Raw genomic sequence first — 17,153 nt, 5'->3', positions numbered from 1 at the left:
CCCCAATTGCTCCCTTGTCCCTGTCCTTTAGGATTTGAAGTCCTGCCCTCCCCCTACCCCTACCCCATACAAATGAGAAGCCAAGGCAATGATGAGATTGCATTAGTGTGGAATGAACCTAACTGAAAACCAGAAGAAAGACATGAGTCAGTGAGAGGGAGTGGAGCATTTGGGGAAGAATTCACTGTTCTGGTTGGTAGCTGCTGCTCCAGGGTGGGTCTGGGAGAGGAAGCTGGAATCCCTCACTACAGAATGGTACATTTTCCCTTCTCCACCCAAGGGTTGTTCTTCATCAGATCAGGGTTCAGAAATGGATCATTGGGGATCCCATCCTCAATCCACTTCAACAGCCTATAAAAAGAGGGAAAGAAGTTAGAACATCCCAGGGAGGCCAATGTGTGTTGGAACAGAAGCCTAGACTTGGAGAACATGGCATTACCATTATGTGGCCATAGCCAAGTCACTTAATTTCTGAGGCCACATCCTCATCTTTATTAAAATGGGGTGATAATCCTTGCATCACCTGACTCACAAGGTTCATTTCCATTCAGCAAACATTTGTTACATGCTTTCTACAGGCCAGGTTTTGATGATATAAAGACAAAAATTAATATCCCTGCCCTATGAGAGCTTCCCTTCTACAGGGTTGTAGGGGGAATGCTTTCTAAACATAAAAATGCTATTTAGTTTTTGTTCAAGGATGTAGGAAACTGTCATTGGGGAAACTTCCTCCAGGATGTAAATCTGGAACCCTTCAGTCATGTCTGACTCTTCTTGACCCCATTTGGGATTTTCTTGGCAAAGATATTGGAGCGATTTGCCGTTTCTTTCTCCAGCTCACTTTACAGATGAAGACACTGAGGCACTTAACAGGGTTAAGTGATTTGCCCAGGGTTGCCCCGTTGGTAAGTGCCGGAGGCCAGATTTGAACTCAGGAATATGAAGCCTGGCATTCTGTTATGCACTATGGTTCCACCTAGCTGCCACTAGTTGCTTGGGACACCAAGATTGCTCTAAGTGATTGCTGACCAATGAGAGGCAGAACTTTGACCCCTAGTATTCCTGACCCCAAGGGCAGCTCTCTATCACATCATGCTGCCTCTCTGCTTTATAACTGCATTATTACAACTAATTCCCAATCCTTCAAGGATTTATGACACTTTCCTCTGCCTCTTCAGAAGCATAGTGGGAAGAGCCCCCAGGCACTGAGTTCTAGGTTTTCACATACAGCCTTGAGCTTTTCCCTTTCTTTCTCTGATACCTGTTTCCCCATTTGCAAAATGAAGATATAGATTTAGACCTGGAAGGGTCCTGAGCGGATCCCTTCATTTTATAGATAAGAAACTAGAACCCAAAGAGACTGTGACTTTCCTAAGTTCACACTGGATGCAGGAACGGGATTTGAATTCAGTTCCTGTGTTTTCAAATCTAATTTTCTTTCCCCATATCGGCTGCCTAACAGGACCCAGCCTTGGTCCCTTGAGGAGAAAAAGAGAGAATGGGAAGTGTTAATGATATTAGGAACATCATAAATGCTTTGAGCCACACTTCTCAGAATTCTTGTAGGACTTTCTTCCAGGGTTAGAAGGCAGGCTTGGGTCTGCCAGGCAAGGAAAGTTCTAGAAGGTCTAAACCTGAGATCTGCCTTGGGCTGAGCCTGGTATATGGCCCTAGAGAGAGGCCAGAAGCCCAGGAGATGGTTAAAAGATCAGTGCCCAAGATTAGCTGGGCTGCTGCACAACTGAGTGGCACTTGGGCCAGTACTTATACCAGGAGCCTGAGGCTGTCGATTCTATCTCCATCCCACCATCTGAGCCCCTCTTGGCTAAGGACCTGTTCGCTGAGAACAGATGGCACTCTATGTTGGCATATGCAAATGGCATACAAATGCCCGGTGGTGCATTACAGCATATATGCAAAAAGCGACGTATGCAAATGGTCTTCCTCCCTCTTTCACTCCTAATCACCCTTGTCCTTGCTCTTTAATTCCATATAAGTTCTAAGTGTGGGGGTGATCTCGTTCCTTTTGTTTTTTTTTAAACCTTTACTTTCTGTCTTAGAATCAATACTAAGTATCAATTCCAAGGCAGAAGAGTGGTTAGGGCTAGCAATTGGGATTAAGTGACTTGCCCAGCTAGGAAGTGTATGAGGCCAGAATTGAACCCAGGATCTCCTGTCTCCAGGCCTGGCTCTCTAAGCACTGAGCCACCTAGTTGCCCCTGTTCCTTTTCCATAGAGAGGCAAGGAGATTTGAAGGGGACCCTCAGAGGAGGCTACCATGGAACTTACACTAAATTCACATTCATGAAAGTGCTCAACTCCTTCCCAAAGCTACATCTAGGGGAATAAATGAAGAAATTGGTCCTTAGAGAGAGGATCTTTGCTCCCACTGATCCCTGCTTGGGAATAGCCCCATCCCTAAAGTCCTGACTAGGACCCATGATATTGAGGGCTGGGAGGAAGGAATTCTGCTAGATAGGGCTGTGCTGGGCCAATGGGCAGGAGGAACATTGGCATCCCCAGGAAAGGAAATCCCATCACCCCATTCTCTGCCTCCAACGAGCACAGAGATGACACCTCAAACCATGCTAAGACCTCTCACTCATAAGCTCCCTCCCAACCCTACTCTCAGAAGAACCCTGGTCCTGGATCACTAAACCTTGTGACAAGCCTCAAATATATATATATATATATATCTGCCCCTTCTCTGGCTTCTTCCAAGTCAAGGACCCACCCGCCCTGTCTTTTCCCCTCTTGTCTCCTCTCTCCATCAGAAATCCTTGCCCTGAACTCTTCCCAAAGTTGAGATCCCAGGAAGCAATAGCATTAATTTAGAGAGGGGAGGCTGTGCCTTATCAAAGCCCATGTCTCCTCAGTCTGCTTTCCCTGATTTCTCTGAAGGTCAAATACCTGGGCTTCTGATTTCGAATCCAACATTCTTTCCATGTCCCCACATTGCCTTTCAGTGAGTCATCCGCATAAAGGTGATAACTGAAGCTCTGGCAAATGATCCACGGGCATTTCTAGTCTCTGCCACAGTCTCAGGCTTGGATAGCATTCAGCCCAGCAAAATTCTCCCACTCTCCTCCCTCAAATCTATATTTTGTGTTTAATTTTCTGTGTGGTGTTCCGCCCTCCCACCTCAAGCTCCTTGAGGCCAGGGGATGTTTCCTTTCTCCCTTTGTATCCCCAGCACTTGGCACAGGGCCTGGCACTTGGTAAGTGTTTTATAAATGTTTGCCAAAGGAATTTTCCAGATCATTTGGCCTTGGACTGAACTGAAGAGCCAGAAAAAGGGGGAATGAGACATGGAAGTACCTGAGGGGAGTGTTATTCCCCCTAAAAAAAAATCCTCTGGTTCCTCTCCTCACCCCCCACTTCAAACAGGCAACTCTGGAACCCTGGCTTGTCCCCAAAGCTCTTTGCTAAGAATTAAATAAAGCACCGGATCCCCCCAGGGGCCAGGCCAGAGGCAGCTGTTTGTAATAATTCGTTCTCATACTATTTGAATGGGATTTTCATATTTGGGCCACAGCTTACCCCATCAATCCCCAAGCAAAATGCAACTTCTTTTCCCAACAGTGGTCCCCGACTGCAATTCTGACCTAAACTTGGTGAGAGGGCACAAGACGGGGGGCTCACTGGAGGGCACATGCAAGGTACAAGGAAGACTCACTCGGGTATTGTTTTCGAAGACATCTCCCTCTTGAAAGCCAGTTGGTATTTCAGACTCTCTACTTCTTTTTTCATCTGGGGTACGTCCCACTCTTCCATGATGCCTAGAGGGCTGCTGGTTCCAGGAACAGACTGGCAGTAGAGGAAGAGGAAAAGGACTTTAGGTACCAAGACCATCCATCCCAGCACCCAGGAAAGACAGTTCTCCACCGAGAATGGAGTAAAACCATCATGCGCCCCATTCCTTCTCCCGCTAAGGGATCAACATCACAAATAAATTAATCCATCGGCCTCAGTGAACTTGTTCTCCTAGGAGAGAGGCCAGCTTCTCTCTCCTCCGGCTGAGCAGAGCTAGAAGGGGAGAGAATGAGGTCAACAAGCTGAGAGTTCTCAGAGTACAGCTGAGGCTCAGGGCTTCTGCTAGGTATAATAATCCCTTTTCGTTTTTTTCTAAACCCCTTAACATCCGTAATTGCACTGAATCCTCACAATACTCTTCGGAATCAACCAGCACAGAGGTTGTTATCCTGATCTGGTTCTTGTTCAGTTGTTTCAGTCCTGACTTCATTTGGGGTTTTCTCGGCAGGGATGCCGGGGTGGTTTGCCATTTCCTCCTCCAGCTGATCTTACAGTTGAGGAAACTGAGGTAGACACGGTTAAGTGACTTATCCAGGGTCACAGAGCTGATGTCCTTATGAAGATGAGAATAATGGAGAAACTGAGGTGGAGCTCAATGACCAACAGCAGCTGCCCATCATCACTATCAATTAAAACTGTCAGGAACGCCCCACCACCCCACCAGCAGCAGCAGCAGAATGGTCTGCAGTGGATGGAATGCTGCCTTCAGTGTCAGGAAGGCCACGATCAGTGTGGAATGCTGGAGCCAGCTCAAAGAAGTGTGAGAGCCGATCATTAAATTTAGCATGAATATTTACACCTCATTGGCAGGACTCCATTTACCCTTTTGGACTTAGGAAAGTGAAGAAGAAAATGTTAATGATGCAGATTAAACTTAAAAATGTATTCTTGGGGGACAGCTGGGTGGCTCAGTGGATCAAGAGCCAGGCCTAGAGATGAGAGGTCCTAGGTTCAAATCTGACCCCAGACACTTCCTAGTTGTGTGACCCTGGGCAAGTCACTTGACCCCCATTGCCTAGCCCTTACCACTCTTCTGCCTTGGAGCCAATACACAGTATTGACTCCAAGACGGAATGTAAGGGTTTAAAAAAAAAAAAAGTTTTCCTGCCTCTGGTTGTTAAATGTTTGCCAACATTCATCTCTGGTTCATATTTTATGTTACACATCCTAGCTGCTTGACCCTGAGCAAGTCATTTACACTTAGTGAACCCCTCGAATTGCTCTAAGACCACAGACTGCAGATAAACATTGATAGAATAAATTTATCAAAGGGAATTCCCTATATCAATGAAATTTTTTTTATCCCACCAATTTCAGCATCACCTTCAGCCACCCTGTTCTTATCCTTTTTTAATATTCTTAATTATTTTATTTCTTTTTAATTTTTATATTTAAATTTTTTGTTTTTAATTATCTATTTGGAACCCTTACCTTCTTGAATTCTTGGAATCAATACTGCATATTGGTTATAAGGCAGAAGAGCATTAAGAATGAGGCAGCTGGGGTTAAGTGATTTGTCCAGGGTCACACAGCTGAGAAGTATCCAAGTCTAGATTTGAACCCATTTCTTCCAACCCTTTCTCTTGATCCCCCTGAGCCACTAGCTCCCTCTCTCTATGTTCTTCTTTTCCCACTCTTTCCTCTCCTCTTTCCAGATAATTTCCACATCCACATATGCAGTCCTAATGTCTCTCCAGAACTCAAGTCCTGCATTGCTAACTTCCTGCCAGATATCACCATTTTAATTGTCCCTATTACATTTCAGATGAAGCACATCCAAACAGAACCATCTTCTTTTATTCTCATCTAAATTTCTGGCCTCTTCTCTCCCCAACCCCCCAGACCCACATCCTGGAGTCACCCTGGACTTATTTTTTTACCCCTCATTCTCTGCCCCCATATACAACTGATTGCCCAGCCTTATTCATTCTACCACCACAATATCTTTCATCTATCCTCTTATCAGTTCATGTGGCCATCGCCCTAGTCCCATTTAGTCAATCAAGAAGGCAAATCGTCAACTCCCCCCCATCCCCGAACCACTGCCATACTGGCATTCCATTCTCTCCTTTTTCCAATCCATCTTATACATAGATGGAAAAATAATCTTCCTAAGGTACCATTTCACTCCATTGCCCAGAAATCTGTGGCTCCCTATTGGCTCTTCTTTAATATCCAAACTCATCAGCCTGTGATATTTAAGGTCCATCCACAATCTGGCTCCAAGCTATCCTGCCTTTATTGTATCCTTCTCACACTAGTCTCATTTTTAAACCATGTTCCCAAAAACCTACACACCATTCTCTGAATTTCTATTTCCATCATTCCCTGAGGCTGTCTCATCCAGGAACATCCTTTTGCTCTTCTCCCATTGGTGAGATCCTCTCGGGGCTTACATTTTGTGGAGGGGCTCATGCCAACTAGCTTCTAACTTTCTGGGCTCCGACACCAGGCATTCTCTTAACCCTCCCCATCCTTTTTGTGCGTTTCCCCCATCAGAATGTAAGCACCTTGAAGGCAGGGATTGTCTGTTTGTATTTGTATCTTCAGTGATGAGCACAACGCTGTGCCTCCATAAGTTTGTACAAGCTGTTCCCCATGCTTGGAATTTATTACCTTTTATCTTTTTTTTAACCCTTATCTTCCATCTCAAATCAATTTTTTAACCCTTATCTTCCATCTCACATCAATTTTCTTAACCCTTATCTTCCATCTCAAATCAATTTTCTTAACCCTTATCTTCCATCTCAAATCAGTACTGTATTGGTTCTAAGGGCCAAAGAATGGTAAGAGCTGGGCAATGGGAGTTAAATGACTTGCCCAGATTCACCCAGCTAGAAAGTGTCTGAAGTCACATTTGAACCCAGGTCCTCCCGTCTCTAGTCCTGACTCTGATCCAGTGAGCCACCCAGCTGCCCCATTATTATCTTTCAAGCTGAGCTCAGATACCATCTCTATTGTGAAGTTTTCTCTATCAGCTCACAGTGATATCTTCCTCCTGTCTATATCCCACTGAGTTATACACATAAGAAAAATATGACCATGCTTTGCCTCCCTAATGAGATTTTAAGATCCTCGAGGGTGGGAACTATTCCTTTGCATTGTTTTTGCATTCTCCAAAACATCTAGTACAAGTATGTAAGCTCCTTGGGTGGAGGGAGTGAAGTGATCTCTTGAGGAAATTGGTATCTCTGATGCCCAGCACATAGTAGGTCCTTAATGATTATTGATTGATTGATTTTTACGTATGCTTAATAAAGATCTGTTGATTAATGGATTGAATGGGTTTCCATTAAAGAAGGAAGGACTAAAGTTAAACATCTCAAAGAACTTTGCCAGTAGTGAGAACATTGGGATCAAGGGGACTGAGAGTCTGGAACAAGGCAGTCTTTCTTAGGCAGAAGACACTTGGTAAAATAAACTCAGGTTTGTTGAATCCTGAGGCAGGATCTCAGGTTTCTAAAGCCCCCACCAGAACCAAGACTTCAGAAATCTAGAACATTCTCTTCCCCTCCTCCAAAAAACATCTAGAACCTGGCCAGTGTTCTAGAAGTGTTGGGTAAAAGCAATGGGCCTTTTGGAGAAAGACTTTGAAAGTACTCCTCTTTGCTGTCTGCTGTTATTTTGAAATCAGAGAAGAGTCAGGCATTTGATTAACAAATTTGGGAATTGTAAAGGCATGAGAGCAGCAGGGGCAGCAACGGTCTTAGATAGGAAGAGAAGAGAAGGTTTGCCAGCCGGGATTCATGCCCCAAGCAAGCCAAGGGATCTGGACCCCACTGCAGCATAAGCATGGGATGTGCCAGGGCTGGAAGAAATCTCACCCTTGCCCTCTCTGGTTTACCCTGTGCAAAGTGAGATAATCCCTGAGAGTCCTTCCAGTACTGACATTCTTGGTTCTATAATAGAGAGCCTATGTAGAACAGGTTAGAGAATAAATTGCATCTGAGGATGCCATCAGCAACATTTGCCTGGCCACGTTATCCATTGAGGTTCTCTGCCCAGAGTCTAGGCTGGGGGATTCAGTGGTCAGAACTCAGTTCTAACGATCCAAACTGATGGGATCCCCACTGAAACCAGTTAAGTTTGCACTCTTCCCCTCTCTTGACCTCCGTTTCCAGCTTTGTAAAATAGTAAATGCCTACCCTGATTCCCTCATGGAGTGGTTTTGAGTATTGTAAAGTATAAGACTTTCTAACCCAGTTTGGCCCCTAATGATGGTGCCAGTCTGAGCCCTCCTCTCAGAAGGACCCCTAGCCTTGGCTCCATACTGATCCCTAACCTCAACTCCAAACTAACAACTAGCCCTGGCCCTTAACTTCATTGAGACCAAGGCCACAGGCTGACCCTTAGTCCCAGCTAGCTCCCTGCCCTCATATGTACACTGGGGACCTGGAGACTGAGAAGGAGACTGTGGATGGCTCAGTGGGGTCCTTCCCCACCTGCCTCTGAGCATAGCCTGCTGCCATGCAATAAAAGAATATACAGGTAGGTCCCAATCTCATAGAGCAGGAGTAGTGAGATGCACTTTACCAAAGAATTTGGTCAGGGTCGCTAGTTCCTGTTGACAGCTCTGACGAAACGTGATAGGGTGGTGGAAACAGGGGTGTTGTTCTTCTCACCCACCCTCCCCTGTGCCCAGCTTCATCACCACACATGGCAGGGCCACCATGTCCCCTCAGCCCCTGACCAGGAACTAGATGGTCTCTCGAGTCCACCCAAGCTCTGCATGTTCACTCTGTTGCCAAGATGTGCCACTCCTCCCCGTGCCAATCTGCATTCTCTTTTCTGTCCCATTTCTATCTGGAACAAAGAGGCCTGGGCCCTGGTCGTCTCAATCATGGGACTAACAGAGACACCTCTGATCCATCTTCCAGGGTCCTGGGTTATGGGATGTAGGAAGACCCTAAATAATTTAAATCCACCAAAAATCTCCAAATGCCCTGTGAATTCCTAACTCCCATGGAATAGCAGCAACAGTGGTGGATTTTGAGTCAGACTCTGGGTTTAAATGCCACCCCTTACTCTCTGTGAACCCCTGGACAGATTACTCTTAGCTGCCTTGAGCCTCAGTTTTCTCACCTCTAAAATAAGGGAATTGAGCTAGTTGCTATTTAAGGTCCCTTTCAGCTCTAAATCTGCGCTCCTATGATCCTCTTGTGCTAAATCTCCCTCCAGAGCTCTCGACAAGGCAAACCCCGCCATTTTGAATGTTTTCTCTTCTGTCTGCTCTGGTTCTCATGAAAACCTAAAGGGACCAGAGGAAGAAAACAAGTCACGCAAGGGCCTAATCATTCCACACCTTCCTAGTCCATGGTGTGATGGACAGAGAGCTAGATTTGGGATCAGGGGACCTGAAAGACCCTACTTTTCATCTTACTACCCAACTGACCTTAGGCAAGTCATTTAACCTCTTCTAATCTCTAAAACCAGGAGGCAGGAATAGCTAATGCACTGCTAGAAGGACTTTCAAAGTAATCTTAGTTAAATTTCATTTTTTAGGGTATGCCCAGGCACGGTCCTGGGTCCTCACTGACCCTAACAAACTTTGACTTTGTCTCAGGGTGTCAATTATATCCTTCCCTCTCTCTTGTTAAAGTTTTAATTTAATTTAATGTTTATAATTTAATTTCATAGATTTTATTCCCAGATATCCCAGTCCTCCTTTCCCCTCCTCAGTCCGAAGAAGGTTTCACCCAGCAAAAAGATATGTATATATAGATTGTGTCGTTCGTCTTTCTATTTTTCAGTTCATTCTCTGGAGGCCAGACTTTCACAAGTTATTCTTCAAATAGTAATTCTATAGCTGTCTACTATGTCCTCTTTGCCAAGGGGTGAGTTTGCCTTGTCCTGGGATGTGAGGACATTGCTTCCTAGTGAGTGAGTCATGATTTATACCAACTTTGAGGGGAAGCTGGGGGAGCCAGAGAAAGAAGATCAGAGGAAGGAAGTTGGGCCTTTAGAGAGAAGCCCATGGGATGCACGTGAATGTGGTTGCCTCCAAGTCACAGGGAACCTCTAGGGAACCATGAAGACCATTTGGCCCCAAGATGGCAACCTATGGGCAGTGGCAGACAGATAATGAGTTTCTGGGTCAGGTAAGGAGCAATAGGACTGAGAGCTGCCACCAAAGTAGTGGGAGCAACAGAGTTGAAGCTATGTAGTTCTGGGCCACAGGATGAAAAGAGGCCCAAAGAGATTATGACTTACCCAAAAGTCAAAGAGATAATAAGCAGCAAATTCTGGATTTGGACCAAGGTCGCCTTGTTCCACATCCAGCTCCTTTAACCATCCCTACGCTGCTTCTCCCTAAAGTGCCTTCTGGCTAAAAAATCCTGTGATCCAGCGATGCCTCCTCTCCCTCCTCTCCCTCCTCTCCCTCCTCTCCCTCCTCTCCCTCCTCTCCCTCCAGCTCATTGGNCCTCTCCCTCCTCTCCCTCCTCTCCCTCCTCTCCCTCCTCTCCCTCCAGCTCATTGGCCCCCTGGCTGATTATAAGTGGGCCATGTCGCCATCTTGATATTACTCTCACCCTGGACAAAAGTCAGTTGACTCAGTCATTCCAGCCGGCCCCTGTCAGTGCCGTCCTTCGGCTGGCCTTCTCCCTTTCATCAGCTGGGGTCAGAGTCACTTTGCATGGGCTGAGTCAGAGGATTTCACACACAAAACCAGAGTCTGGTAAATCAGAACTGATTTGACTGTGATTTGAATCACCGGATGAATCAGGGTCCAACAGCAACACAAGACTGAGTTGAAGGGTTCGAGATGGGACAGAATGGGATCAGTGCTAAGGGAGGAGGGCACAAGACCCCAGACTCTGGAAGAGGTGGGGAGAGGGCAGCAGGCTCTGGACATGGGTTGACAGGACTTTAGGGTCCTTGATGGAAAGGCAACTAGAGCACAATAGCATTTACATAGCGCTTTAAGGCTAGCAAAGTGCTTTACAGACATCTCATTTGCTCCTCACAGCAATTGAGGGAGGGAGGTGCTATTATTATCCTCACTTTATAGTTGGGGAAACTGAGGCCGGTTTTAAAATATATATAGCACTTTAATGTTTACCAATGCTAGCCTTATTATAATATTATTATTTACACTTCCCAGCTGTGTGACCCTGGGCAAGTCATTTAACCTCCATTGCCTACCCTTATCAGTCTTCTGCCTTGGAGCCAATACACAGTATTGACTCCAAGATGGAAGGTAAGGGTTTGAAAAAATAATAATATTATTATTATTTGTGCCATCACTCTCTCAAGGTTAGCATGAGTAGAATTCATGATGTAGAATTATCTTCTTCCAGAACTACTGCTTTATTTAAATGTTTGTTATTAGCATCTGTTTCCCTTAGATATATCTGTATCCCACAGCTTGCAATATTTCAGGGATTTCCTACATTGTAGAAGCTATAATGAAGAATAAAAATGCAGACTCCCCCAAAAGAAAGTGAGGCTTTAATCATGTGAAGAAAGTACGTTGTCAACCATAAAGGACTAAAGAAATGAGAGATATTGATTATTATTGATCTATTTATCATCATCTCTGTCTGGGCTGGCTAAGGAAATGCACTACCCCAAGGAAAGGCTGGGGGCAGAGAAGAGTGGACACCGTTCCTGTTCCCCACCTTAATTCCCTCCCAAGCACTTCATAGATTTTTTTTTTTAATCCTTACCTGCCACCTTAGAATCAATAATGTGCTTTGGTTCTAAGGCAGAAGAGTGGTAAGGGTGGGCAATGGGGGTCAAGTGACTTGCCCAGGGTCACACAGCTGGGAAGTGTCTGAGGTCAGATTTGAACCTAAGACCTCCTCTTTCTAGGCCTGGCTCTCAATCTACTGAGCTACCCAGCTGGCCTCCATTTCATAGATTATTAGAGCTGGTTGGTCGTAGAGAAGACTTAAGAAAATGGACCTCTCTCCCTGATTCAAAGAGGTGAGAGGTTCCAAGTGTGGAATACCAAATATGCCACTGGATGCTGTTCTCTGTATTTGCATCCCCAGGACAGCGCAGTCCCTGACACATAGTGGCATTAATCAACACTTGCTAATTATTAACTAATGTAGTGATTCATTTTGCTCAACTGTTTTCTCTCTTTTTTTTTTAATCCTGTGAGATAATATTCAGAAATTGAGATGACACAAAATCGAGAGAGTAATAAAAACTTAAAAATGTGATTATTCGGGCTGGAAGAGAATTTAAGGATTATCCAGACTGAGGCTTCCTGGCACAGGGATCCTTAGAGGCTCTGGGAATTTAGACTGGAAAAAAAATGACATTTTTATTTTGAAATAATTGGTTTCCTTTGTAATCTTATGGCTAGGTGGTCCAAAAATCTTAATGCTAGCAAAGCTTACTGCTGTACAGAGACTTCTGGAATGCCCTGCACTTTATTTTATGCATTTGAAAATCATTTTGAGTACATTCACCATCCAACCGAAGGGGTGCATGACACTAACAAGGTTAAGAACCTTTGAATTCTTGACCAACAGCCTTATCTTAGATATGCCTTCACTGAGGCCCAGAAAGGGGAAGGGGCTTGCTCAAGGCTGAGCCAGAGATAGAACCTGGGTATCCCAATATCTAATCCCCAGTTAATTTGTACGTGTACTTGCCTGGGGTTACCGTTGGGTATAAGGCCTGGGTGCAGGATTGTTTGCTGAGTTGTTCTAGGGGAAGGCAGGTTGGGGGCAAGGGAAACATGGCAGGAGCTAGTATAGGACTGGTATCCAAGAAGGGTTTAGTGAATGAAGAAATGGTACAGAGAATGGGAAGAAAAGAAGATCCCCATCATGGATGAGGTGTTGATGTAATCTGAGTCTTTTCTAGAGAGGGCCAGTGCACCACGGAACAGTTGACTCAATGGCCTAGCCACTTGGTGAGGACCAATGGAAGATGACTCGGGGGAGGCTATACCTGGGCCCTGGGGCCTAGGGAGAATCTATCTTACCTCCTGTGAGCCTAGCCCTTGGCTCTCACCCTTAGTGACTCAGACACTGCATAGCAACAGAGTTCTAGAGCCTGGAGACTCTCCCAACCTTGCCCTAGACTCCAGGCCCCCAGAGGCCTTCCGCAGCCAAGGTTCTATGGAGGATAAAGATAGGGTTTGGAAAAAGGAGGGCAGAGCAGGCAGCATACTGAGAGGTGAGATTGGGGAAGGCAGGATGTTAGGATTTGGGGGGACAGATATTGCAGGAAGGATTTAGTGAGCAGGATGTTAGGACAAACACAAGAAACAGAACTTAGGAAGGAAAAATTGTTTGAGGGGCCTGGATATTAGGATCTGAGAGGAAGAAAGAAGGTCAAGAGTTGGGGGCAAAGGGTTGGGATTTGGGAAAACCAAGGGACCAAAGTGTTTAAAGACAGGGTTTGGGGGGAAGGATGTTAGGATTTTTAAGGGCTGGGGGCCAGATATTAGGGGACATAGTATCAGGATTTTAGGGAAAGAAAATTTGGAAGACAAGATTTTGAAACTTTGCAAGTGGAAAGGGGTTAGGGGAACTGGGGGACTGGCATAGAGAGATGGCCTAGAGGGCAGCATGACAAGGGGCTTGAGGGGCTATAAGGCAATTTGGGTTTACTATCAGCAGGACCCGAGATAATCCTAGTTCAAATATAAAGAGGAGGGGGTAAGCATATCTTCCCTCTTGGGTCTGGCTGAATTTTTTTTATTTTTAGCTTAGGCAAGTGTGTGAGGCGGGCAAAGGGAGAATACTTGGGCCCAGTGCCCTCTTTGCCTGGCACAGTATGAGTATAGGGGAGCCAGTAGCTTTGGCCTTAACCATGTGAGGCCCGGAAATCTTTGCAGAGCCCAGAGTGGAAGGGAAGAAGAAGAGGCTAGCAGGGGTATGTGAGGTCCAATTCCTTCTTACTTTTTGCCTAAAGAGAGAAAGGCATTTGGCTCAGCTTCACTGAGATGGGTATTTTTCCATCTGTGTGCAAAGCACACTGCCTCCTGGTGCTGTTTTGGCTTGATTGTGTATGTACACACACACACACACACACATACATCCAACACAGAAACAGACACAAACACAATATCACACTAATGTATACACTGATAAACAAAAATACACACTCATGGGCTTCGATGTCCATACAAACACACACACAAACACACACACACACACACACACACACACACATCCCTCCCAAGTTGTAGGAGTTTCTCTTATTTGGGGTGTGCCACTGGCTTAGTCCCTGAGGGACAAGAGCTCTGTGGGGTCACGGTCATGGGCAGCACTCAGAGGATGCTCCGTCTGTCTGTCTGTAAAATGGGCTCTTGATAAGCTAGTACAGGCCAGGTGGGACACACTCTTCACTTGTACCCTCATGGTACCTACAACAACATGTACATAAATGCCCACAAATGTGTGTGTAAGTATATATAAACACGGAGAGGCACAGGCACAAACATACAAATATTGAGACTCACCAACAGACCCATTCACACAAGCGCACAAGCAGCTTGTCTGACCTTTTTCCTGGTCAATTCTTGCTAAAAATCTTCCCTCTCTTCTTAGGTGAGGCAAAGACAGTCATCGAAAATTGGCCTTATGGTCAAAATGACTTGGAAGGCCAGTGGCTACAAAAATGACCTCTCCATGGAACCCTCCCTTCTTTCCACCTCATCCCTCTCTCCTCCATCCTCCCCTCAAACCTCACAGCCATTTCTCCCCTTCCCTTACAGGATCTCCCAAGGGGCTTCCAAGAATCCCACTGGAGGGACTTGCTGGGGAAGGTGAGGAGGAGATGGGAGGCCATTGACCTTCAAATTCCTGGGCCCAGCTTCTGCCCCTCTCCTTCTCACCCCTTCCCACCTCCACCACCAAGGAGGCAGGCAGACCAACCAACCTCTTCTTTCCATTATCCCTTTTCTGCCTCATCCCAACCCCACCTAGCCTAGCCTAGCCTAGCCCTGTGACAGATGCCCCCATCTCCAGTAAGAGAGATGGGCTATTCTCTGAGTGCTGCCAGAGACCTTGACCCCACAGAGCTCCTTGTCCCTCTGGGACTGAGCTGGCAGCAGATCGGATAGAGAAACCCCTACAGCTTCAGCCTGAACCCCCAAACCCAGATCACATTCTTATGGGGACCAAGAACCAGGCTACTCTCTCTGACTCTCTGCAGCCTTGTCATGCCCAGATCCTTTGCCCGGCATCCTTCATCCTTTGCTCCCCGTCCCTCATCCTCTGATCTTACATCTCTGTTCGAAACAAGCTCCCAGCCAACCCCGCAGCCTGCCCCAAAGCCTTTTTCTCCTCCGGCTGAGGAGTCGCATAGCCCAGCCTAGGTGGCCTGGAGCCAGCCAGCCCCGGGGGAAGGGAGCCTTGTGCAGAAGGGGGAGTGGGAAAGGAGGGAGAGTCCAGATCCGATCGGCTCAGGACCCCCCCAGGCCCTACCTGGAAGGCGAGCTCCTAGGGGCGAAGACCTGGCCCTTTATCAGCCGGGCGTTCCTCAGAGCCTGGCCGAGTCGCTGTCGTCGCTGCCCGCCTGCAGATGCGGCGCGGCTCGGCTCTGCGCGGCTCCGCTCCTACAGGCGATCTCGAGCGAGCCAAGGAAAGCGCCGCAGCCCCAGCTGGAGAGAAGAGCAGAAAGCCGGCGCGTCCGAGCGAGCGTACAGCGCAGACACCCCCCCACGACCCGCCGCTCCTGGGCTGCCCCGAGGGGAGGAGGTGGGGCAGGACAGACAGTGAGAGGAAGCCCCAGACAGACTGAGCTGGAGCTCGGACGGGAGCGAGACGAGTGGGCCAGACGGAGCGAACCCCCGGCCCTGCGTCCTGCGTCCTGCGTCCTGCTCCGACCCTCCCAGTGCCCTCTGTGCTTAATAACAGGTTCTGCAGAAGAGGCGCGGATTAGGCGGCAGCCACCGTGGTCTCATTAGCTCCTGGGTAATTTCCATTGGTAGCTGACGCTACAGGGTGACAGGGGATGTTTGGGTACCACTGCAGCCTCCACCCCCCACACCCCCAGAGCAAGGCTTTAATTGTGTCCCTGAGGGGTAAAGGAGACCCAGAGCGCGCGCGTACACACACACACACACACACACACACACACACACACACACACATGCACAGGCACCCTGGATACACAAGCACACACATTTACACAACACAGTCCCCCAAGCTAGACACTTCTACCGCCTGCAGACACGCATGATACATACACACAAGTCCCCCATAGACACATATACCACCCTCACACAAACCCAAGAGAGGTGCTTAGGCTACACAGATACAAGGTACACAATGAAAGCCTCTAGAGAAGTTTTATCCCCATTTTAGAGATGAGGAAAGCAACTCTAAGGGGTTCCTACAGTTCCTACCCAAGGTCATCTGGCTAGCCTGCGTCTGAGCATGGCAGAATGGTTAGAGTGCTGGGTCTGGGGTCAGGGAAGACTGGGTCCAAATTCTCCTTAAAGCACTTCCTCACCCTGGGCAAATCACCACCTTTCAGAGCCCCAAGTTTCTCATCTAGAAAATGAGGGTGATTATAATAGCACCAATTTCCGCGGGGTTATTGCACAGATAAAATGAAATAATATGTGTAAAGCACCTTGAAAACCTTAAAGTAATAACTATACCAGTTATTAATAGAGAGATATGCCTTTGTGCAGAGTACATGTGAACACATGCATTCACATAAACATGCTCACACACATGAAGAGAGGGGTAGACTACAATCCCTAGTCAAGATCTCTCAGGGACTCCCAGGTGACTCAGAAGCATCCTTAAGGATCTCTTCTCTGACTCTAGCTGCCCATTCTATTTCTCTCACCCTTGAGGTTAGTGTGTGACCAGGACCTGGAAGGAGAAGGTCTCAACAATTGGCTTTGAAATCCCTGAGAAAGAAGCATCTAAGCACTTCCCAACAGGAGCAATTCTGTGGCCCCATGAGGCAGGGATGAAGACTGCATCTTAGCCATCACCCCCTTCACTATGGTCCTGCTTGGCGGAAGATCCAGGAGAAACAATAGGACCCTGACTCATCAGATGTAGTCCTTGAATGCTCACCATAACTGGCATGATGGATGGAATGTCTCTAGTGTCTCGTCTGTGCATTTAGGGGTTAATCACAAAAGGCAAAAGCGAAGGCTCTTCATGGAGCACCCTGGTGTTGGTGTGGATACATGGGTGGGGGGAGGGTTTGCTCTGGAAAAAAGGCAGAGACAGATACAGATAGACAAGCAGACTAAGACTGAGACAGACAGAAAAAGACAGAGAAAGAGACAGAGACAGACAGATGGATAGAGAGAGAAAGAGCGAGGGAGAGAGAGAAAGAGATAGAGGAGGAGAGAGAGAAAAGGAGAGAGAGAGAAATGAAGAGAGAGAGAGAGAGAGAGAGAGAGA

The 17,153-nt window shown here is 46.9% G+C and overlaps 1 protein-coding gene across 1 annotated transcript; it reads right to left on the bottom strand.

Moving 5' to 3' along the window:
- Positions 1–245: 245 nt before the first annotated feature.
- Positions 246–15,280, bottom strand: GNG13 (G protein subunit gamma 13). Its single transcript, XM_044657117.1, has 3 exons — positions 15,207–15,280; positions 3,677–3,807; positions 246–351 (listed from the first exon to the last, which is right to left on the bottom strand). Exons 2-3 carry the CDS (start codon positions 3,772–3,774, stop codon positions 246–248), a joined length of 204 nt encoding a protein of 67 aa, XP_044513052.1. The 5' UTR covers positions 3,775–3,807; positions 15,207–15,280.
- Positions 15,281–17,153: the final 1,873 nt, after the last annotated feature.

Source organism: Gracilinanus agilis, chromosome 1, assembly GCF_016433145.1.
Source record: "Gracilinanus agilis isolate LMUSP501 chromosome 1, AgileGrace, whole genome shotgun sequence".
Classification (NCBI taxonomy): Eukaryota; Metazoa; Chordata; class Mammalia; order Didelphimorphia; family Didelphidae; genus Gracilinanus; species Gracilinanus agilis.
This window is presented reverse-complemented; position numbering and strand designations above follow the sequence as displayed.

Coding starts and splice junctions, on each gene's coding strand:
- GNG13 (XM_044657117.1), bottom strand. CDS start 3,774: ATGGAAGAGTGGGACGTACCCCAGATGAAAAAAGAAGTAGAGAGTCTG. Junction 352..3,676: donor TCTTCGAAAACAATACCCGA/GTGAGTCTTCCT, acceptor CTCTTTTTATAG/GCTGTTGAAGTGGATTGAGG.